General features: G+C 34.6%; 1 protein-coding gene across 1 annotated transcript in view; it reads left to right on the forward strand.

Annotated features, from left to right (window-relative positions):
- The window catches only part of ATP10D (ATPase phospholipid transporting 10D (putative)), a 94083-nt gene that overhangs the window by 12180 nt on the left and 55961 nt on the right, over nt 1-25942 (forward strand). Inside the window, 1 exon segment of the mRNA XM_051963870.1 lies at nt 22163-22490. Coding sequence (XP_051819830.1) covers nt 22201-22490 — 290 coding nt within the window. The 5' untranslated portion in view covers nt 22163-22200.

Consider the following 25942-nt stretch of genomic DNA (forward strand, 5'->3'; position numbering starts at 1 on the left):
CCTTTTTTGCCTAGAAATTAGTATTCTGGTCATCACTTCAGTTGGTAGACACAGAAATTGATCTATCTCACCTGGCTGACACATTCCATTTTGGTTCTTCCAGAGCTTGCACTGAATTAACATAGCCTTGGAGAGTCTGTGGCCCTCTCTGTGTGGTGAGGAGGCATTTGGAATAGAAATTGAATGAAAGATTAACAATTTCAGATTATTAAAAATCTGACCAGGACAAGTTCAAGGAGTCTACTCTATAAACACTAAAGACATACAAGTACCTAATTTTTGTTTTGTTTTGTTTTCAGGGTTTGTATGAAGGATTTTGAGGGGCTTAACTAGTGTTTTTATTATTTTTTTAATTTATGAAATAAAATAAGAATTTCCATTACATAGTACAATAAAAAAGATTGCACGTGAAACTACAAATCTACTATGTATATCTTTTCAAATACACAACAAAATTATGTAAATCCCCCCCCCTTTTTTTTAACCTTCCTTCCCTCTGTCCTAGAGATGGTTACCATTGGACACAAATAGGTGCGTGTGTGTATGTGTGTTTGTGTGTGTGTATAAACATATGTAAAATTATTCTATGCATAGTTCTATTTGTCAGCTCTTTCTCTGTTTTGTTTTTAAAGGGATGTTTTTGCTTCTTCCATAGAGCCAAGGGAAAGGACATACCTCAAACTCTCTTGGGTGCTAGTTAGATCATAAGAATATAACCTCTGAGCGGACTCTAAAACTCACTACTCAGCTTACTAAAGAAACAATATTCAACACCAAAAGCAAAGACAAAAAACAAATTTACTTCAGATGTATAAATGGCCAGGTCTTGTTTGTACAGATTGAAAAGATACCCTTTTAAAAATATACTTTTTCATCAATTTTATGAATTGGAAATTTGAGAAGCATTTTTCTTTCACATATGTGTGTGTATATTTTCTTTATACATTGTGTGTGTGTGTGTGTGTGTGTGTGTGTGTGAGAGAGAGAGAGAGAGAGAGAGAGATCTCATTTTAAATTTCCTTTATGAACAAAAATATCAATAGATGCTGAAAAAATCTCTTGGAAAAAATAAAGTTAGAAATTCAATTAAAAACACAAAAAAAAGCATAGAAATAAATTGACCTTTTTTTAATGTGGTAAATAATATCTATCTAAACTTAAGAGACAACATCATATGTAATGGAGGAAATCTATAGGGCTTTCCTTATAAGATCAGGATTAAAGCAAGGATATCCATCATTAGCATTATTAGTTTGACCTAATACAAGGAACTCTAGCAATAATAATATGATGAAAAAAATAAATTGAAGAATAAGCAGTAAGAAAAAAGTCAAATGAATTTGTTAGGGCTTACTTTCAGGTTTAATTAAAATAATTTGACAATTATGTCAATAAAATTTTAGAATATAAAATAAACCCATATAAATAATCAGCATTTCAAGATATTATCAACCTTTTAGGAGGAAGAGAGAGAGTAATTTCATTCAGAATAACCACAGAATTTATTTGGGACTACCTACCAAAATACACTTAGCTATAATTACAGCTATATATTTCACAGAAATATCAGACATAAATAATTGGAGAAATATTAACTACTTTTGGTTAAATCATATCAAAACAATACAAATTCAATACTACTTAATTAGCATACAGAAGTAAATGAATAAGTAGCAGGGTGTTGAGTAAATTCAAAGACTAACTGGTTTAAAAACTCACTATATTTGATTTTGTTTTTTAAGTACTTGGAATGGCAAGTAACCTGGCAAAAATTTGCTATAGGCTAACATCTCATACCATATGCCAAAATATGCTCCAACAAACTATATCATCTAGCTATAAAAGGTTACATCACAAATATAGAAGAAAAGAAGAAAACTTTCCTATACAACTCTAGTTAAGAAAAAATCAAAGAATAGCAAGAATCTTGGGAGACAATTATGATTATATAAAATTAATGAATTTTTGCACAACTATTGTAGTTATGGTTAGAATGGAGACAGCTAAGTGGGAAAAGTATTTCTGAGCAAGTTTGTCTAATAAAGGTCTAATATGTAAGACAGAGAAGAAACTGATTGAAATATATAGAACAAGAACCATTCCCTGATAGATAAATGATCAAAGAATATGAACTGGTAATTCTCTAAGGAAAAAAGCAAGCTATAAGAAATCATATCAACAAATGCTCCAATCTGTATTAGTAGATAAAAGTAAATTAAAACAATGCTGGGACTCTACCTCATACCTTTTGGCAAAATTTGGTAAAGATGAAAAAAACTGAAGAATGGCAATTGGTGGGGGGAGTTTCCAAAAAACAGGCACACAAATGCACTGTGGTCAGGTTTATGGAAAGCAATTTAGAACTATGCCTTAAAATCCAATAAATTGTGTATACACTTTGACCCAATGATATCATTACTAGACTTGTAACTCAAAAAGATTAAGGAACTCATATATACAACACTATTTATAATAGCTCTTTTTGTAGTGGCAAAAACTTGGAAAGTAAGAGAATGCCCTTCAATTGGAAAATGGTTGAACAAATTATGGAATATTATTGTGCTATAAGAAATGACAAAAAGAATAGTTTTTAGAAAAACCTGGAAGACTTGTATAAACTGATGGAGAATCAAGTGAATGAAACCTGAAAAGCAATTGACAAAATAGTAACAATGTAAAGACAAATAATTTTGAAATACTTGAGAACTGTGAACAGTGCACTGAAAGATTCTGATTCCAAAGAACTGATGGTGAAACATGCTATCCATTTCCTGACAGAGAAGTTCATTTTGGGACACAGGCCATGTGAATTTAGTTTGCTTTTCTACAAATATTTGATACGAATACTTTGTTTTTATTTTTTTTTCCAGTGTGGTAGGAAGATTTGGGAAAATAGTGATAGAATTGTAAAAATAGAAAAGAGAATCATTGGAGTATTTAAAAAATGCACAAGCAAGAATAGAAGGAAGACCAGAAAGATATAAACAAATTAGCCTTGAAATTTTGGGGTTGAATTTATAATAAATGTAAAGGGGAAATCAAGTTGTATATAATAGAGATTCGTGGTTTCAAAACTATCTTCTTTAACTGGTCTATTTTGCATGAGCAAATGTTCATTTTATTTGATGTTTAAGTTCAGAACAAAAATGAATAAAATTTTAAAAGAAAAAATATTTTTTATAAATAATAGAAAAATTACAAAAAAAATCCTTATAACTGTCAACAAAACAGACCCTATATCAAGATTTTTCTCACATTGTGAGTTTAACTTTTTCTTGATTAAAGAGATTTTGGCCTTGGTTTCTTGGGTTTGAGTCAGTCAACTGATACATGTATTTATTATGACCTGTAAATATATATAATTAGTAATGTCTCTGTAAATTTATAGTTCACTCTTCAATGTATAAGTATTTTACATCTGTGTCTTCAAAATAAGTTTTAAGATCATTTGGATCTTAAAATATTAGATTTTGGTAGCCCTCCTCTTCTCCCTTATTAATTTGTTGATGGGAAAATGTTTTTATTTGAAAATTTGCTACTTCTCTTCAGATGACAATCCTATCCACTAGCTGTGTTGTGAATGTATTGGTAAAAATTTCTGCCTTTCATGTTGAGAAGAATTTTGAGCTTTTGCATGTATTAGTCCTAAGCATCATTATTATATAATGTTCATTTCAGTGGGCATAATTATCCTATTTAAATTATAATTTATAAAGCTTGCAACATATAATAAGTGTTTATAAAGGAATGTGTATAAATACATGTGATGCAGAAATATGTTTGTAATTTCTGTATAGACATAGACATAATGATAATAGGTAACATTTATATGTTATTTTAAAGAGTTGTACATTCATTATCCTATTTGATACAATCCTGTGAGAGTTGTACTGGAAAGCATTATTATCTCCATTTTATAAATGAGGAAATTGAGCTAGTCCCTAGAGACAGGAACTGGAGTTGGATTGGAGCTTTAATCAGCTATACCTTATTACAACAATAGACTCAACATTTTTAGAGATAAAAAATAACCTCCAGGTTCAGTTTAAACTTGTGCCTCCCAACTATGAGCCATTAGCTAATTGGAAAGAGCATCTCAGTACATAATCTTTCATCAAATACTGGGAAAGTATCTCAGTAAGAATAATCCCTAACTAGAGGCCTGTCCAGGAATTTTGATGTTTGTGTAATATTCAACATATTACCTAAATTTACCCAAGGACACTGTGGAATGGTACGTCCTTACAGCATCCAGAATAACTCATTTAACGTTCTAGGCAATGAGTGAATGGACAAATGAATGAAAAAGATACTTCTATATGTGTTCTCACTGGGAATTCAAATACAAAAATGGACAATTCTTGCCTTCCAAAACCTTGCATTCTAATAGAAAAATATTATAATGATCAGGGATTAATACTGTTGGGAGGATCCAGAAATTTATCCGAATAATAAGTGGGACCATGGGATGATAGACTGACAAATTCCTAATTTCAAGGGAAGGAAAAGGAAAGTTCATAGTTATCAGCAAGATGGCTGTCAAGAAAGATGTCTTGAGAACAAAGAATGCAGTGAATCATGACTAAAAATTCCCTGAAACAAGGAGCTGAGTTGGGCTATTACTGATTAGGGCTGGTGGAATTTTAGGATCAATATTTTAGGTGGAGATGAAAAGATCGGAATTTTCTTAGCATCCTTTCTGATCTGGGTTGTAAGATGGTTGGCCAGACTATCAAGAAGTCAGAGAGCATAAGAAATTTAAAAGAATAGAATCCCTTTGGCTCTAAGCAAAGGTGATGACGTTTTGAAGGATGGCTCTATAACCTATTTTTGCCATTGTGCTTTGTTCTTTGTTGAAAGGGAATAAGCAATCTCATAATACTATTTACTAGGATCTGTGTTAAGCACTTTACAAATATTTCATTTGATCCTCACAAAAACTCTGGTAGAAAGGTGTTATTTATTTTCACTCCCATTTTCCAGTTGAGGCACTGAGGCAAATAGATTTAGTGACTTGCCCAGAGTCATACAATTAATGCATGAGATTTGACTCCTGACTTCAGGTCCAATGCCCTATCCACCACACTTCCTAGAACTTCATGAAAGTCTTTTATATTTCTTGATTTCACTTCCCTTTCACTAAATATTTATATTTCCTGTGTGCCTTATGCAAACATTAACTAATTTCATGAAAACACATTTAGGAGGAAAAAAAGTAATGAATTGGGTTTGGGCTAATAGTTAATTGAAATGGGAGAATGCCATAGATTGTATAATGCTTGGGGAGGAGGGGTAGACATAATGCTGAGCCTAGAGATTAAAGGGAGTTCTCCCTACTGTCACATTCTGGAGGAGCTGAGTTGAGCAGAGTAGATGGGTAACTCCAGGAATAAGGGAACTAAGAGAGAGTATACAAATGAGCAGTGTATCCAAGCAGGACTAAAAATAAAAAAATAGTACTAAACAACCAAAGGCACTGGGGAGACCAAATGAAACAATTGAAGCGTGTTGTGTAATTGTGTAATTGGGTTGGAGTGAAAAGAAAGGAAAATGTTACCCTGCGCCTACTGAATCTGGGATGGGAATGCCATTGCAGAGCCTCTAGAAATAGACACAGGGCATATCGGAACAGGGCTATTCTGAGTGACATCATGGGCTGGGGAATTTGGGGTGACTAGAACCCTGTGGCCTTAGGTTCAGGGGAACTCTTGGAAGAAGCAGAGGTAAGGCAGATCTGATAAAGTGCACTGACTTCTAGAGCTTGGAGTTCAGGAGCAAACTATAATACCCTTAGGGACTCTATTGGCATGTGGGGGGAAGCATGGATTGATTTGAGCAGATTAGGGATGAAAAGCATAGAGCTAGTCTGCAGGCTTTAATTAAAAATTAATAGTATGGCAAGTTTTGTGCACTTAAAGGAGTAATTTGGGTATAATGTATTTTTTATTAGAAAATTTCTTTGGCCAATTTCACGTAAAATATGTCTAGTCCATGATACCAGTAGCATATAGTAGTTATCATGAAAAGAAGGCTAGTGTGTAATTGTGTGTAAAAATAAACTTAAGTCTAGACAGAATGAATCTAAACATTTCAAATCTCTTTATCAGTGTACTATAGGACACTGATTAAATACTTCAAAGTTGTTAGTCAACAAGAGTATAGTAGAAGCAGCACTAGACTTGTCAGTTGCAAAAGATCACTATTATGTTAGGGTTTTGTGGGGTGAGGTGAGGGGTTCCCTATGGTGGACTGGATTTGGGTTGGAGTGGAAAGAACTCGCTTGAGAGTGACTCAAGAAAACAAGTTCATGGAAATTTAATCGATGTCCATCAGTTGGCAATGACTGAATAAGTTATGGCATATGAATATGATGGAATATTATTGTTCTATAAAAAACGACCAGCAGGATGATTTCAGAAAAGCCTGGAAAGACTTACATGAACTGATGCTAAGTGAAGTGAGTAGAACCAAGAGAACATTGTACACAATAAGAAGATTATGTGATGATCAACTGTAATGGATATAACTCTTCAAAAATGAGGTGATTCAAGGCAATTCCAATAGACTTGTGATGGAGAGAGCCATCTGCATCCAGAGAGGAGACTGAATGTGGATCAAAGAATAGTATTTTCATCTTTTTTGTTATTATTGTTTGCTTAATTTCTCTTTCTAGTTTTTTTTCTTTTGATCTGATTTTTTTTTTGCATGATGAATATGAAAATTTGTTTAGAAGCATTTCACATGTTTAACCTATATTGGATTACTTGCTGTCTAAGTGAAGGGGAAGTAGAAAGGAAAGAAGAAAATTTGGGGGCACTAAGTTTTGCAGAGGTGAAAGTTGAAACAATTTTTGCATATATTTGGAAAAATAAAAAGCAATTATATTTTAAAAAGGACGGAAGGGAGGAAAAAAATAAGTTCAGGGGGCCCTTCCACAAAGTCAAAAGACCTGAGATTTGAGTCTAGGTTAGAAAGCGTTGAGTGTGGGCAAATCACTCAATTTCTTTTAGTTTCACTATGCTCATCTGCAAAATAGGGATGATTTTAATTGTGGTAGTCATTTTTGTGTATTGCCTTCTTGGTTCTTAGTTTATTATGCATAATTTCAAGTGTTTTGTCATGCCACTTTATTCTTCATCTTCCTCATTTCCTTTGGCATATAATATATTGTTGATCCATTTCCCAATTAATGAGCATCTGTTTTGTTTCCAGTTCTTCACTAAAATGTGAAATACGTTAATAAACATTAAATCCTTTTATAAATGTGAGAATTTTTATCTATAAAAATAGGGATGATGACTTCTATTTCATAAATTTATTTCCAGAATGAAATTATAGATAGATAGATATTGATATAGATATATGTAAAATGTCTTATTTTATCTTTAAAGTCTACATGTGATATTTCTGAATTTGTGTGTCATAATGTTTGCAGCCATACCCTATTGATAGGTGCACAGTGAAGTTTTTCTTAGATTTCTCATTCTAGTTGTAATGAAATCTAACTCAGTCTCAGTGTCAGAGTTGATAATTTCCAGGACAGAACTGTAGCCATAGCAATAGTTAGCTAGCTATAAAATTATCTTGATTTTAAAGCCTAAGCTATCTCTAACTAAAAGGACTTCTGATCATATCTTGTACTGTCCTGGATTTAAAGACTTCTTTCCTAACTTCCTATCTTAATCATGACCTTCTTAACCTCTTAAATCTTATCTTCAAGGACTCTTCAAAGAAAATCCGTAGAAAACAGTAGATAATACTGTATGCTTCCCATCACTCCAGCATAAATTAAAAAACAAAGAAAAAAGGTATTCTGTTATAAGATATAGAACTGGAAGAAATCTTTGAAGTCATCCAGTCTGAAATCCTCATTTTAAAAATGGAAGTAACTGGGATGTGGAGAGAACAGTTTCTTGCTGATGATCATAAAGCAAATAAATTATAGACCCAGACTTTGAACCTGAATCCTCTTAGATCAAAGCCAGCATACTCCTTCTATTTCAAGTTTCTTATTTCTGTGCTCACTAGACAAAAATGTTGTCATTTGGTTTTTTGTTTTTATTTTTTTAATATAGCTTTTTATTTACAAGTTATATGCATGAGTAATTTTACAGCATTGACAATTGCCAAACCTTTTGTTCCAATTTTTCCCTTCCTTCCCCCCATCCCCTCCCCCAGATGGCAGGTTGACCAATACATGTTAAATATGTTAAAGTATAAATTAAGTACAATATAAGTATACATGTCCAAACACTTATTTTGCTGTACAAAAAGAATCGGATTTTGAAATAGTGTACAATCAGTCTGTGAAGGAAATCAAAAAATGCAGGCGGACAAAAATACAGGGATTGGGAAAGAACATTTAGAGTTCTTTCGCTGGGTGTAGCAGGTTCAATTCATTACAGCTCTTGGAACTGATTTGGTTCATCTCATTGCTGAAGATGGCCACGTCCATCAGAATTGATCATCATATAGTGTCGTTGTTTAAGTATATAATGATCTCCTGGTCCTGCTCATTTCACTCAGCATCAGTTCGTGTAAGTCTCTGCAGGCCTTTCTGAAATCGTCCTGCTGGTCATTTCTTATAGAACAATAATATTCCATAATATTCATATACCACAATTTATTCAACCATTCTCCAATTGATGGACATCCACTCAGTTTCCAGTTTCTGGCCACTACAAACAGGGCTGCCACAAACATTCTTGCACATAGAGGTCCCTTTTCCTTCTTTAAGATCTCTTTGGGATATAAGCCCAGTAGTAACACTTCTGGATCAAAGGGTCTGCACAGTTGATAACCTTTTGAGCATAGTTCCAAATTACTCTCCAGAATGGCTGAATGTCATTTGTTTTTAAAAATAAAAAAATTTTGAATTTCAGTACATTCCTAAACTATTGTCAAGGATCTGGCATTTAATGTATATAGTTATCATTATAAATTGTAATAACATTTATGTGAGACCTAGCTATATACTTGTTAGGTCCTCTTTTGAGGGAAAGAGTTAGTCAGGGGCCAATGCAAATGTGTAGTAGATTCACTTGGTGAATCAGGCCTTAGAGAGCTCTGGAAGACTTGATCTGTCTCTAGATTCTTAAATCAGCTCACTAAAAAAAAAAAAAAATTAATGAAGAGAAACTTCAACAAAAAGAATGGAACTCATTTTGGCAAAACAATAGCTAGTTTATTTTTCTTTATAACTGAAAGGCAATTCAGTTCATGGAAATTTGAGCTTATTCAGGGATTTAGGGACTTGGTCGGCTCAATTGAGGTAAACCTCCCCAGGGCCAAGGGATTATTTATAATTGATCCCTTGTTATTATCATTCTCTCGCACGTTCTGTGTAGTAAACAGTTTTAAAACTTTGTTCAATGGTAGAAATTGGCAACCCGAACTCCTTAGTTGAATTGCTATATTTAGAATTTGCTATTTTGCCTCAGTCTGACCTGAGTCTGTAGTAATGGAGATGTATTGAATTGAAGACTGCAAGTACTAGGATGTTGTAGATAGTTGGAGGGAGGAGAATGAAAATCAGGAACAGAGAGAATTTGGAAGTCATCTCCATAAAATGTTGAAATTATCATTTGAAACTTTAAAAATCTTACATTTTCGGCAATTTTGACACATTTAGAACAAAGTTGTGGACTAAATACTGCCAGATATCAGATTTGCTTGGAAACTTCAGAGCTTTCAAATCAAATTATTAGCATTTATTTATTTTTGAAGTTATATTGATGACTTTTTTTTTAATATCAGTCATTTTCCCATTTCCATTAAAACCTCCTATTATGTCAGGAGGAAAAATTTTATTTTTTTAACTAAGTTAGGTATAGAGATGATCATACAAGATAAAATTAACAATTTTGGTTACATAAAACTTCCATCCAAACAGATAAATATATTAAATAAATAAATTGAATCAGAAGGAAACAACTTAGAAAAATTCTTCACATCAAACTTCTCCAGGAGAGCAATGGCTTCTTAAATTGTAGATCCCAATCATGTAACTGAATGTGGGGGTTGCAAAGTTATGACTTCTGCCAGATGCGGCAGCTGAGGACGTTTATCCCCCTCACCCAGGGCTATGAAGTTTCTTTATTTAAAGACCCGCAAAACAAAGTTTTTGTTTTTACTATAGTCCGGCCCTCCAGCAGTCTGAGGGACAGTGAACTGGCCTCCTATTTAAAAAGTTTGAGGACCCCTGGAACTTAAAGGATGTGAACAGGCAGTTCTCAAATGAAGAATGGAAGCTATCAACAACAAGGAGACTGGGAGGAGGGAATGAATGTTCTCCATCACTAAGAATAAGAGAAATGCAATGAAATTAACTTGAGTTGTGCATCAGGTTGACAAAAATGACAAAAGGAAAATGTCAATTGTGGGAGAGGGCTTAGAAAGACAGGTAGAGTAATGTATTGTTGGTGGAGCTGTGAATTGGTGAAACGATTATGGGAAAGAGCTTGGAACCATACCTCAAAAGTCACTATGATGTTCATACTCCTTGACTCAGTGTACTACTAATTAGGTAAAGAAACAGATGTAGAGGGAGAATATAAATCTATATGGTCCAAGTATATTTATGGCAATCTTTTTTACTAGGAAATGTGGCAAAGAACTAAAAAGAAAATTGCTACCTATCAATTGAGAAATTACTAAATAAATCACAACAAATGAATGCAAATTGATTTTATTGTATCATAAGAATTCAATTAAAAAACATTTATTAAGTAACAACTGTATATCAGATACTGTGCTAAGTTTTGGGGAAACATAGTGGAGAAAAAATTAATCCTTACACTCAAAGTGTTTATAATCTAATGAGGGGGAGGAGGAAAAGGGTAACACAAAAGGAAACTGTAAAGGGGGAGGAGGGACACCAGAGGCTACCCTGTATAGAGGCATCTTGTTTTGTGGAATTGAAGCCAAAGAATTGCAAAATGCAAAGTTGCGTGAAAAATAAGAAAAATGACAGATTCTGAGAAATATGAAAAAACTTTTATGAACTCATGTAAAGCAAAATGAACAGAGCTAAGAAAACAATTTACAGGATTGACCACAATATACCAATAGGAAACAACTCTAAAAGACCCTAGAATTCTGTCCAATGCAGCAATTAACTATGGCTTCAAATGACTGAGTTTAAAACACATCTTAAGCTTTTTGGAACTAAGTTAGAGGTATGGAACCAGACTTGCATTCTCAGATAAGGCCAATATTTTGATTTGTTTTGCTTAAAAACTATGCAAATTAGTTAAAAGTAAGGATTTCTAATTGGGTAGAGGGGATCAAGAAGTGGGTTCGTTTGAAGTGATACTAAAGGAGTGTAAGGAAGAGCATCTCTACAGCCTTTTAGAAGTTGAAAAGAGGTGGGGAAAGTAATCTAAGGAAGCGATCAAAAAGAGAGAGCTATTTGTTACCTGAAATAGAATAAAAATTCAATACTTTTCATTTTTTTGCACAAATTTGTAAGAAAACAATGATTAAATTCTAATTTCAAAATTTATGAAATTCTAAACTTCTTTGATTAGAAATAGAAATCTAAAGGGAAGCAGATGCCGTCTTACTTTTGGAAATCTTCCTGTCCAAGCCATTTCTTTATATTTTATAAAGTTCAAAATCTAAAACAAAGTTCCATAATAAAGATAAAAAGAGCAGTAAAACATTTATATAAGAGTTTTGTTACATCAAGCAAATTAAAATCAACTTTTGACTTTTGCCCCGACTGTTAGAATCATTTTGATAAAATAATTCAAGCTGCCTTTAATTGTTTCTCCTTTTAACCTTGTCAAAGGTGAATTTGAAGTATTTTTATTAATTTGATTAATTACAGACATTTTTCCTCTTAGTGTAATCTTACCCTCATCAGTTTCAGGATGGGCAGGATGAGTCCTTTCTGAGCTAAGCAAGCATTTACCTTAAAAATTAGGTTTTCAATAAGAATATTGGGAAAAAAAAACTTTCTCTGTAGAATATCACTTCAGAATTAATCATTAAATAAAGACTATTGAGATTTCTGTTTCAGATTACATTAAGGACTTTAATCTATGGTACTGCTTTTAGGCTAAGAAGAGATCAGGAAGAAAGGGAGAGTGTTGATATTTCCATAAGGTTTATTCATCTATCTATCAACAAATATACACACATACATACTCTGGATTGGTCTTGTTCACATTTTGAAATGTTAGTGATTGTTCATAATTATTGAATTTGTAGTTTAAAAGATCAAAACAAAAAGTACATAATTATACATATAACTGAAAAGCAAAAAATAAATGTCCAAAAAATGAAAAATTAATGCCATGGGATCAGTATGAATAGCAAAGGCTACAAATTCAGATGACATGACTTACTTTTAATAAGAAGCAACATTAACTTTACCACTTGTGCCTATATTCTCAGACCTTTGATATAAATTAAATTTTCAAAATTCTATATTTGGGAAGAGATTCTATGCTAAATGCATTTACAATTTTTAATAGGGAAATATTATTATTTTTGACTTTGAAAGCCTCAAGATGCAAAATCAAGAAAAAGGGAATCTTTTTTTCCCCCCTCTCTCTCTTCTGGGCCAAGATATCCTTGTATGAGGGCTATAGAGAAGACTGTCAATGTTCCTAGCATCATATTCAGGCTGTATGGTCCAACAAGTAAGGGATGGAAGGTTTAACTGCCTCTGTCCATGCCTTAAGATGTAGCAGGGGAGTTGGGAGGCAAGAGAATTTGCTCAAATTGTGATTTTATGTGTTTCATGGAATTTAGCCACTAACGAGCGTTTCATGCATGGTGAAGAAAAAAAATCCAACCCTCCTTTTTTCATGTCACCTTATACCCTTCTAAATAAGAAGAGAACTGGATCTCACAAAGGAATATTTACATAATAAAAATCATTTTTTTCATTGACCTATGTGGCCAAACACTGAAAACCTTTGACTTCTTAGATGCCCCTCTCAAAACGCGCAAGGTGCCACTGCAGAAATCCATTCTGATGGGCTGTGGTAGGATCTTTGAATGTAGGGTCGAGACTTAGGACCAAGTCAGTTCTTTTTGATTTACTTACTGGCTGTGTGACTGCAGGCAGATTACTTCATCTGGCTAAAGTTTCATTTCCTCATGTGTAATATTGGTATGATGCTACCAATTCTATAAATCAAAATCCCCAAACTCCTTTCTTATGTAACCTAGAAAAAACAATTGAGCAAAATTAACCAACATAGTGGCTGCAGGATACGTAATATTCTGGATCTCTAGTCCCCCAACTTTCTACCAAGGGAAGGAAAGTAGCTTTCATCATCTATTCTCCAAGGCCAACACTGGTCAAGTAATTAATCAGAGTTTGGCTGCTGTTAAGTATTATGTTTGTTTGTGTTGCATTAATCACCGTGTTCCTTATCCTCCTGATTTTATCATCAGTTCATACAGATTTTCCCAGGCTTTGCTGAATTTCTTATTTTGTATTTTGATAAGATGTGATTCTATCCACGTGTGGAATTTCCTCTACCATTGTATGTTTTCAGCGATTTATGGCCCCGAGAATTGCTTATGGAGCACTCACAGCCTAAGTGTCATGACCAAGATCTCACAGCTAGTTTGAGGCAGAAGCTTGAGTGGATAATATAAGTAAATCTAATTTATAGTCAGGATCTAAGCATATAGGAAGAATGACATAGCCCTTCATGCTTTCATTGGTTTATATCTCTCTGATTTGCTACCAACAAAATGAGAAAATAGCAAATGACAAGAAGGATCCCATGTCCTTGTATCAGCAAATCTGTACCTATGGCATCTCCAGTACCCAGGATACTACTCTACCATAAAATGGTTGTAGGAGATTAGGTGGGATCTAATCTACTATAGCTCCTAAAAGACATCACAGCAATTTTTCTCTTGACTGGGCCTTTGTCACTTAATTTTAATCATAGATTATCTATCTTTTGGTTGACCTGGTTAAATTTCAACTGGTTATTTGGGTTTTACTTTGTTCTTTAGGCTTGTGTCTGATCAGAAAAATGGAAAGGCCCCAATTAAGTACTATTTTTGCCCTTAGAAGTGTCAGTCATGAACCACAATTGGCTAAGGATTATATTTCTAGGTGGAGAGTGAAAACTTTCTAACAAGAGGCTGGGGGTTAGAATTCCAGCCCTGCATTAGAAAAGCCTTTGTGATTCCTATAGCTCTCCCATTCCATAAAGCTATGAAGTCTCGTTTATTGTTCCTCAGTCTAGTGCAAATTTTCCTGGCACTATTTGGGTGTTTGGGATTTTTTTTTTGGTTTTTTTGCAAAGACACTGGAGTGATTTGCCATTTTCTCTTCCAATTCATTTTACAGATGAGGAAACTGAGGCAGACAGGGGTAAGTGACTATCCCAGCATCACACATTTAATAAGTGAGACCAGATTTGAATTCAGAAAGATGAATCATGATAACTTCAGGTTGGGCACTAACTAGCTGCACCATGAAAGAAAGAACCCAAGGAAATACAAGGACAGGGTCAAACACAAATGTTTATTAGGAATAGGATTAGATCAGTCAGATTCAGGATAGAAGAGCATAATTAGAAATGGACATCAGGCACATCGATCTGAAGGTGTGGAGGAGCTGGATGGGAGGTGGGGGTTATAGGACTATCTGTTCCTCTATGTCTGTTTTTCTTCAACACTCCAGGCATCTGATCAAACATGAATGGAAAGAGAGACACAAAAAAGAAATGGAGACAGAGAGAAAGGGGGAAGAGAAAAGGGGGTGGTGCTTAATAAATATTTGTTGAAGAATGGGTGGTAGTTATATGTGCAGTTCTCTAGTTTAAACCCAAACCTCAGTGAAGACTACAAGGAGTTATGTGTATTAGTATATTTGGGGGCAAAGGGAGAGAGAAGGGGGAAAGAAAGATAGGGAGAGATGGGGAGAGAGAGAGAAGGAGGGGAAAGGAGAGAAAAAAGGAAAGGAGGGTCAGGGAGAGGAAAAGGAAGGAGGGAGAGGGAAAAGTAAGGGGAGGGGAGTGAAATGGGGAGAGGAAAGAAGAGGGAAAGACAGACATACAGACAAGGGGGAGAGTCGAGAGAAGAGGGAGGAGGAAGATTAAGGGGAAAGAACGAGAGACAGGAAAAGAGATAGCTCTGTATTTAATTATATATACCTCTTCACATATCTGTTTAGAATTTGCCTCTCAGATCTTCACTGAGGCTTGGATTCGAAATAAGGAAATGCAGAGGTCATTTCTACAACTTTAATTCAACTCAGTACACATTGATTAAGGACTTGTGCGGCTAGACAGGTGCTAAATGCTGGGGAAACAAATAAGAAAAAGAAAAACAATCCTTGCATTCCAATTGCTTATGCCCTAATGGGAAGAGACAGTTCATCAAAGGAAACTGGAAAGGGGGTGGGGGACCCCAGAGGAAATCCAGGGTGGGGGCATCATATTGCCCAGAACTGAAACCAGGCAGAGCTGCAGACACACCTGAGTGAGCTAGAAGTCTGTTTTCTGTGGAGGAGCTGAGGGAGCTGTTCTTTCCATGGCTGGAGTTAGTGGCCCCCAGATGCAATTTGAAGGGATGAAGTTATCCTGGGAAGGACGCCTTGTTTCAGAAGGAGCTGAGGTGTAGATGTCACCAATGCTCACTGCTACCCCAGAAAGAACGAACCATTTCTTCTCTTCCTGGTGTCCTCTCTCCATTCTTCCCTCTTCCTGCTTCACCCTTCCCTCACTGAAAAGAAATAGAACAAGGGAATCTTTAGTGACTCAGGTGACAGCCAAAGCCTTACCCTGAGGACTGAAACACTCTACTGTTGTCCTCCTACTCTAATAAGAATTTTATGTAACAGACTCTGAAATCCTCTCCTCCATTGTAATAATCTGTTGGCTTTTCACCTCTCCCTCTGCCTTACCTTATAAAATTCTATTCTCTATCCACACTGTGATCTCCATCCCGTCACCCCACCAGTTCTCTTCCAAACCGTCTCCTCTACACTACACTAACTAACCACTGCTCTTCTCCCATTTTGACCCCTTAGTGAACCATTTCAACTCTACAGAGTCCTCTTTTCTATGAATGCAGACCCTCATCACTTCATGCCTTTGGTTGCTGCCAGAGGATGTTGATGGGTTCAGCCTGCCTGAAATCTCTCAACCTATTCTCCTTTCAGACACTAAAATGATTTTACTAAAACACATTTGAATATCTCACCTCCTTACTCAATAAACTCTGGTGGCAACATGTCCAAACTATAACTTGCCTTTTTATTAAAAACCTCTCTGCCACCTAATTTCCATAGAAGGAAGCACTATCCTTATTTAATCATCCAAATTTACAACTTCTATGTTACTTTGGACTTGTCACTCCCCTGAAGAATCAGATATGATCCACTTATTGTCAGAGCTGGTATTTTCTGACTTCAAAACTTCCTCGCATCTGATCCTTTCTCTCTATGTTCAATTCAGCCACCTCCCTGGCTCAGACCTCATCACTTCTTGCCTGGATTATTGCCATAGCGGGGACCATCCTATGAAAATAGTCGTCTTCCCTCAAGGCAAGAAACTTTCAGATATATCCACTCATCTGCCAAAAGTAATTTTCCTAAAGCACTTGATCATACCGCTCCAGTAAAACACCAGTGATTACCAGTTATTTCTAAGAGCAAATAAAAATGTCTCTTTGGGGCATTAAAGTCTTTAAGACCTCCATTCTACCCATCAAACCTCATCTTAGCTTGCTCTCCTTCCCTAACTCTTTGGTTCAGCCAAATACATCTTCTTGCTGATCATCTCTAGCATAAATCTATCTCCCATTTCTTGCCTGTGCATTGACTCTGTGGCAATATAATGCATTCCATCCTCGCTTTTGGATCCTTTAACACTCAGCTCAAGAAACACCTTCCAGAAGCCTTTTCTCATTCTAAAGCTAGTCATGGCCCACCCCCCTATAATCTTGACTGTTTTGTCTATATTTTACATGGACTTATTTAAGTACATATTATGTCCCTCAGGAGAAGTTCCTGGAGGATCAAGGACTGTTTCATTATTCTCTCTATATGTGCTTAAAAATACTTGTGATTTGATTTGTCATCTCGGAATACTTTAACTTGGTCTAGAGAAATAGTCATTTCTAATTTGTGATCTCATCCTGAGTTCAAAATACAATTCTTTTCTCCTAAGAATCCGATAACTGTTATTTTAATGTAATTTGCAGCACTATGGGGTGATGAGCAGAATTAGAAAATTTTAGAATTGGACCTTAATTGCTTTCTAATTCAATCCATACACATACCCATATTTTGCAAATGCTCTCCAGAGGCCTATTACTTAGTATTATCCAGTGTTTATCTGGACCAAGAATCTTTTTATGATCCTGATGGTATCATGATTATTTATAATTATATGTGGGTGTGTGCTCTACAGGTAGTACATTTTATAATTTCCTGTGAAATCACATATGTGACACCTACAAGCAGAACTAATCTTTTAACCAAAAGCTGCAGCTCTCACTGACATAGACTAGATTTTCCAAGTGCTACATCTGTTTTTGAGGAACAGAAATATAACCAAGGAAATTATACACTTGAGACAACGTTATAAAAATGATCCTATATGTGAAGACCATACCTCTAATCCTGAGCCTCGTGGTCATCCTGTTCCACCCAATAAATCTTTCCCAGTATTCTGATTAAGAAGTCAGCTTGTTAGTGTTGTGCAGTAGTGGAGAACAATGACCTAATTGGTCCCAGTTATGCTTTCTGATTAGAAAAATCTCTCTGTGAAATGGAAGAAAGATTGTTCATAATCCACCTCTAGATGACATTGATTATGTGCAAGTTTAGGAAATTTTGAAATTAAAATGCATCATATTATTAGATTAATTAAAGTTCTTGTTGCACTGTTAAATTGTGGCTTATGGACTATAGTACATAATAGTAGGCAATAGGAAGCCCGCTCCCAGCTCTGGTCAAACTATGTGAATTGGGTCACTTCACTCTGTTTGCCTCAATTTCTTCATCTGTAAATTGAGCTGGAAAAAGAAATGGCAAATCATTCCAGTATCTTTGCCAAGAAAACCTTAAAAGCGTCACAGAATTGAACGTGACTGAAAATTACTAAGCCACAACACATTCACCTCACTTATTTTAACATGGCATGTCCAAGACACCTTCTTAGGAAATAAGTAATATAAATTAGTACCATATTTTTATGAAAGCAAAGGATTGTAAAGAACAGTATGTATTCCAGAAATGGTACATGCATGAACTGGGTCAAGGGCCATTTGTTTGCGGTGAGCAGAAAAGGCTATTCTAAGACCATATATTAAAAAGTCATATCTTGGAAGAAAGACATAATGATACAAGTACTGAGAACCATCTAATCATATTCTCTGCTGCATGTGGAGAGATGGGACGAAAAGTTAAAAATGTAAAATTGTAAAATAGACCTAAAACAACTTCTTTTTCATTATCTCTTTGAAGCTTTTGTGTGGTTCAGTTATTTGTCTTGTTCTACTCTTCATAATCTCATAATTTGGGAGTTTCTTGGCAAAGATACTGGCGTGGTTTGACATTTCCTTCTCTAGGTCATTTGACAAATGAGAAAAGTGAGGCAAACAGGATTAAATGGCTTGCCAAGGGCCACACAGCTAGTGTGTCAGGCCACATTTGAAGTCAAGAAAATGAATCTTTCTTACTCCAGGTCCCGCGCTCTATCCACTGTGTTGCTTTGCTGCCCTTTGAATATTTATTTCTGTATTTCTTCCCTTCTTTCTCTACTTGTTTATTTTTTTCTCCACTTCATATCCATAATACTTCAATATTAAGCCAATCCCTAATACCAACGATATAAGTACTGAGTGAAACTCATTCTGCACAAGTTTTGTCTATTCCCCCAAGTCCTCCATGAGAGGTTCACATGGTATGCCAGGTGCCTTTCTGTGGAATCTCCATGTATTCTCTCTTGAAATGGGATCAGACCACTTCCCTTTTTTTTCTAGTTACACATCTTTTAAAATATCTTGTCTGACAACTTCTCCATGGAGCTCTTTATTAGTAAAGAGAATTAACCTATTTACAACTACTGTATGGCTCTCTGTTGATGTCCCACTAACTTACACTGTTGATTCTCCCGAGATTGTACTGATATGTGATTTTCAGCTATCACCATTGAAACAACATTAGTATTGGTTTGTATATGTTTGTGTGTGTGTGCATGTGTGTGATTATGATTTTTGTTTGTTGTTCACCGGCAATATCCATCTAAGATATGTAGTTCATTCTATTCACAACTGGAAGAAAATAAAGAAAACTATTTCCCTTGCTTACTCTCCTGTATTCTATTACCGCTATTAATTGTTTTAAAATAGGAAGCGCTGTGCCAAAAGAAATTTCCCTAATCATTTATGTATGGACATTGGTCTCGCTTGGGCAAACCGATTAGATTAGAAGAATGGGAAAGGTGTTTATTCCTGGATCCAATGAAATAGAGTTCTCTCTCATTCTTTTGTTTCTCCTCAATTCTTTGTCATTTACCCTCCTTTCTGTGAGGATTTTCCTGACTGCAGTATACTGTATGTCTTATAGAAAGAACCCCATAATCAGTAAGCCAGACAGGTACTTGCTTCCTTTTCAGGATATCAGGTGTTCATTATGGATCAAAACTGAAAAAAATTCCAAATCACTTTTAGCCTCTTCACCTGCTTTTTTCCTTCCCAAAAATATACCACTTGATTGCTAAAATGAGTCAGTTCTTTCTAATAGGGATTTTTCAAAACAGGAGAGAGATTTGGGAGGTGTTAATTAACTGTGCTAGTGAATGTTTAACTATGGGCAATTTTCAGTTCCTTAACAAAAAAGGTATGAGAATATCCAGCACTAATGAGTGCCTGAGGTTGGCAGTGAATTGAATTATACATCCAGGTGTGTTTCTGTGTCTACCTTCAACCCTCCCCTCCTCCAACAAAAGTATTAGGGGGAAAAAACTGTAAATATTGGCAAATTAAAGATGTCTCCGGCAGACAAGGAAGCTATAAAAGCTTGTCTCTGGCAGTGAAATAGTCAAATGTAACTTTTTAATGGGGGAAATATTATGTGTATACTTGGGGATAGGTATGTGTAAGTGACTGAATAGAACAAAAGAGAGAAACTCAGACTTATTTGCTTCCTCGTATTTTTAAGTGAGTCTAGGAATAAGATCCTCAATGGAATCTGTGAAAAGCCATTTCAGAAACATGTTACAGCAGAGCCAGATAATTTTAAAATTCAATCTGTTCTTATTTATTTAGTCTAACATTTGTATTATCCTTTTAATAGACTCTGTGGTTCTTAAGGAAGAGACTTTACTTACTTATCTTAATAAATATCTCTTTCTCTTTTGGCAAGTGCCTAATGCATTGTTTTTATATATAATAGACACATAAAATAAGCAAATAAAAAGCCATTTATTGAGTTTAAACCTTATAGCCTATAATGAATGGTATTTTAGAAACTGCACAGAATGAATATAATTTATAATCTCTATCCCTCTAGTGTTCCTAATCTAACAGTCTACTTTCTCATTTTTTGAAAAAAAAAATGTTTTAGTGTTTCTGAGAATATTTAAAAACTAGACTATTAAAATCTCCAGCAAAATATAACCTTTGCTATAATGTTGCACTAGTATTTGTTAAAATTAATTATTACATTATTTTGAATTATTATATTTTAATTGTTATTTAAATTATTTTAAAATTATTTTATGATAGTTTTAATATTTCTACATTTTTCCTATTTTTTGAAAAGTTATTAGTATGTACTCTACTATACTATACTATAGATTAGTATACAATATGCATATACTTTATATAACATGTAGATGAATAAGCTTTATATTATAACATAACATTGTATAGACTATGTCTAATTTCATAAGCCCCATGGAAACAAAAATGCATAGAGGTTCTTTCTAAGTGGTGATAGCTATCACAAATGGTAATAGTTGTCACATTGATTTGGTCCAATATCCTGAAATATAAAATCATTGCATAGATCTAGGCTTTGGAGGGACATCTAAATTCTAAATACTTCTAATTTCTAAACCCCTCATTTTAAATATAAGGAAATGGCATCTCATGGAGATTAATGATTTATTCAATGTCATACAGTGAGTAAGCCTTAGATGTGAACCCAAGATCTCTGACTCAAGAGCCAATTAATTCCCTTTCTCCTGTATCATGCTGTCATGTAACAGCTTTTTATGATTCTTGTATTCCCCACCCCGAATTTGCATTAGGTGTCCCTTTCATTTTAACTCTGACATCTTGCTTACTATAAGCTATTTTAGGTTTTGTTTCACTTTTTTGGAGGGAGGGCAATAAAATCTTTGATTAAAGTAAGAGGTGTCTAAGTAATTAAATATCTTGGATGAGTCATACATTTGCAAAGGTGAAAAGAATACTCATAATCTAATTAGAATGAAATACCTTTTTATAAACATATTCTGGGGTTTGAAGACAAAAGTAATTTTAATAGGATTAGACAGATTATGGTGCTTTCAGCTGCTTGAGAAGTTAATTATCGGTATTTGATTTTTAAATCTCCAAGAGGAAATGATTCACACTTTCTTGAGGCAGATAGATACATTAATGGATAGGTACATGAGTAGATTGAGCAATAGACGTGAATTGGAATACTTCCTCGAACATTTACTAGCTGTGTGACCCTTAAACAGTCAGTTGAGTACTCTCAGCCTCATCTGTGAAAATGGGAATCATAAAATAATTTCCATTCCAGGGTTATTTTAATGATCAAAAAGGCAATATACACAAAACATTTTACAAACCTTAAAGCTTCAAATTCCACAGCATCTGGGAGATAAAAATCTCATTATATATGAGTATATATACATACGCACATGTATATATGTTTATATATGTGTGTTTGTTTTTTAAAGCTGAAGTATCATTAAATTGACAGTTCTGGTCATGAGATCAGGTCAAGTTGAGTTTCTTCTCTTGAGAAAGAATTCTAAAGACCCAGCACATCCTCTGTGTTACTTAGAGAGCCAACTCTTTTGTTGAGTCTTTGGGTCCATTATTGTTATTTGAAAAAATTTTCAGGAAGAAGACAGGGCCAGAGTCTAGGGCTTTCTGTTGCTCTGCCTTTGCAAACTCTCCATAGTTTGAATGTTTTTTTTGTTTGTTTGTCTAGATTGGCTGATACAAGCTGGACTTGCAGGCACTTCAGACATGACGGACCCTCTTCAGTGGGCCAGATATCACTGGTCACGATTGATCTCAGGCGCGGGCAGGAATGACGGCGAGAGGTTTTACAACTATTCTTCGCTGCTTTTGTGTGGCAAGAAGCCCTCTCAGACACCAAAAATGGCAGGAAAACATCGGGTAGTGATTGCACGCGCACGGTGCTTCAAAGAAGAATATGAGAAAACCTGTGGAACATACATGAATAATCGAATACGGACAACCAAGTATACTCTCCTGAATTTTGTGCCAAGGAACTTATTTGAGCAGTTTCATAGGTATATCTTATTCGTTGGTTGAAGCATCTCAGAATTTCCACCGTTCTTTTCATTTGTGGGATTTGTGAATTTTTTTATTCCCATGTTTGGTGGATTCTCCTCAGGTCAGCTCCATCATTAGTTCTGTTGAGATCTTTGTTGGATAGTGGGCATCTCTTGAATTCAGATTATCTTCTGACATCTATAGTAATCTGGCCAATTGGTCTGGCAGAGATTATTGGAAAGCATAATAAATGCCCTAAGAGAACATTAGTTTTCTTGGAGCTAGATCACACTGTTCACATAGAGCTTAGTTTGTGAATGCTCAGGTTTTTTTTAGAATAATTTCTAGTTTGCTATCCTTCCCCCATCTTGTACTTTTGAATCTATTTTTTAACCCAAGTATAAAATAATCTAACTCACATCTCACCATTCTTTCCCTAAGAATTATTTGAGTAATGTTATCAAATGCTTTGCTACCATTTAGATTAACTATATCTACAGTAGTTCTTTGATTTTTTTTTCATCTAGGTACTCTTAAAAAAAAAAAAAAAGAGGAAATTAGTTATACTAGCATAACCTGTTCTTGGTGAAGCCGTACTGATGTTTTGTAATCCTCGCTTCCTTTTACAGGTGTTATTAATTATTCATGTAATAGCATGTACTAGAATTTGCCATAATCAAAGTCCTCTAGACTTTAAACTCTGTTCTCTTCCTCATTGGAACACCAGAATCACATTTGCCCTTCTCTGATTCTATGGCATCTTAATTTTCTAGGATCTTTCAAAAGTCACTAATAATGGTTTTGTAGCCTCATCCGCCAGTTTTTCCAGCATGCTAAAATAAAGTTTGCATGGACCAGATAAACTACATTAGTTAAGGGAAGCTCATGTTATACACTTAGTTATCATAATAACAGCCACTGTTGTCTGGTGTGTAGGTAGAATTTCACTCTAAAATCTTCTCTATTATCCCTGTGCTGACAATACTAGTCATGGGACAGTAAAAATCATTCTTATGAATCTTTTATCTATTCTAGCAAAATCTAGGATATATACTGGAAGATAATTGGTTTTCTCTTTCTTAATTTCATACAAAAAGGCACAAAGTAGGAGTAATGTGGACTTCAGTTATACAGACATCCGCTGGACAACTCTTTTCTTCTAAAATTAGAGAAGCTAATAATGTTTTGTTCTGGCTTGATGATAACTTTATCCTTTGGGAAACTTATAGAACCAAAGAGGGGAATTTTATCTGATATCTAACTATCAAGGAAGTGCTGGTTGCTGGGATGGAATTGCTAAGAACATTCAGGGAAAGGTACTACTCCAACATCAAATTTCAAATTAAGAAAGAGATTTCCTCTGTATTTTTGGCTATTTCTTCTTCCCACATTGTTCATTATTGCTATCCTTTATACCAGGGTTTCTTAAAGTTTTTCCACTCATAACCCCTTTTCACCCAATAAATTTTTACATGATCCCAGATATTCAGGTATATATAAATAGCTATACAAACCAAAGAATTACTAATAATAAATAATTTTCACATCCCCTACATTCAAGGTATGAACATCCCATATGAGGCTGCAAACCTCAGTTTTAAGAAGCTGTGCTCTATATGATCAGGTTTGGTAGAAAGATATAAGTAGTTTTCACCTTCCTTCATTCTTATTTATTTACAGTCCTTTTTCAATTAGATTTATAAGTCTGTCAGGTAAACACCAGCCCTAGGTAGGTGCCCTTCATTAGTAAATAAGAAACTGTCATTTCTATATTTTAAGCCATGATGCAAAACTTTAACCTGTTTTCTTACATATTTTCTCACAAGCAATATTTTACTTTCTATATCTGCCATCTTTCAAAGCCCTTTCTTCCCATTGGCATCAGAAAGTATCACTCATGCTTCTAAGGGCCTAAATTTCTTACTCAAGATTTCTGGAACCTTAGGAATATTTTCTGGGTTCTTCATAGAACTATCATTTGTATCCATCTGAATTACCAGAAGTAAGCAGTAACCATCCACTTGGACAAGTCTTGGGAGGATTCCAGGCTTGTCTAATTGGCCAGGGAAGATAGCAGACCATGTAATTGTTACTAGTTCAACAATTAATCTCCGTATGCTTAAGTATATTTTCTAAAGAGTTAATTATTAATTTATCTTTTTTTTTATCTCTTCTCCTCTGTGTCTTGTTCTTTTATTCATTTTCTCTAACAAGCTAGAGAGAAAAGTATTATTTGATCCCTTTTATCTACTTTTCTAGGAATGAAGCCAGCCTGCACTTTTGAAACACAACACTCTTACTACCCATTCAATGTGACTTATAAAAATTATTTTTGAAATAGTTTAACAATAGTAATAATAATAACTACTATTTTTATTGGGAAAAGCAGCATTGTAGTTGAGAAGACTTAAATTCAAATCCTACTTCTGACATAAATTGGCAAGTCACTTAACTTCTCAGGATGGTATTTATTTTATTGGTAAAAGCAGCTTCCTCACCAGAGCTCTCTTCACTAATAAAATCACAGATCCAGTCAAATAATAAGGGTGCTAAATATCATTATCTTCCCCCCACGTATTAAGCCTAGCCAACAAAGTAATTGTTATTGCTTTTCAGTTGTGTCCAACTCTTCGTAACCCTATTTGGTGTTTTCTTGGCAAAGATATCGGAGTAGTTTGCCATTTCCAACAAGTTTAAGCCATTTTACTCAGGTCACATCAGATTTAAACTTGGGAAGCTTAGTCTTCCTAACTCTAGGTCCAGTACCCTATCCATTGCACCATCCAACTGCCTAACAAAGTAGACAAAGGATATATGTGTATATATATGTGTGTGTGTGTGTGTGTGTGTGTGTGTGTGTGTGTGTGTGTGTATATATATATATATATATATGTGTGTGTGTGTATATATATATAATATATATATATATATATATATATATATATATATATATATATATATATTCTTGATTCAAATGTTTAAGTTTCAATTTCTTTGCCTTTGGATACAGGGAAGGTGAAGATCTAAATATGAGACAACTTTAGTAGGTAAAGATATTATATGGAAACTTTAAATGATACTTTCCCCACTCATTCATCCAATATATATTGATAAGTGTTCTAACTATATAATTTGGAGGGTACTATTTCAAGATAGGCTTTTATTATATATTCCAACAAGTATTGAAGAAAAACAATCTAAATATTCATAGTCTAAGGTGCCATTTTTATGTTCTTATGTATAGCAAACAGCAGCTTTCATCTAAATAGCTATTCAATTTAAATTTTTAAAGATAATGTATTTTTCTTCTTAATTTCAATAAGTTTCTGATATCCATATCATCATTTATGGTTATTTCTTCATCTTTTTGTTTTCTCTCAAACCCCACAGCCTTGAAGTACAGCAATTTTGTTCCTATGATTAATAATAGCAATAACAATGATGATGATGATGATGTTTATGCTGGTAC

This window comes from Antechinus flavipes, chromosome 6, assembly GCF_016432865.1.
Source record: "Antechinus flavipes isolate AdamAnt ecotype Samford, QLD, Australia chromosome 6, AdamAnt_v2, whole genome shotgun sequence".
Lineage (NCBI taxonomy): Eukaryota > Metazoa > Chordata > Mammalia > Dasyuromorphia > Dasyuridae > Antechinus > Antechinus flavipes.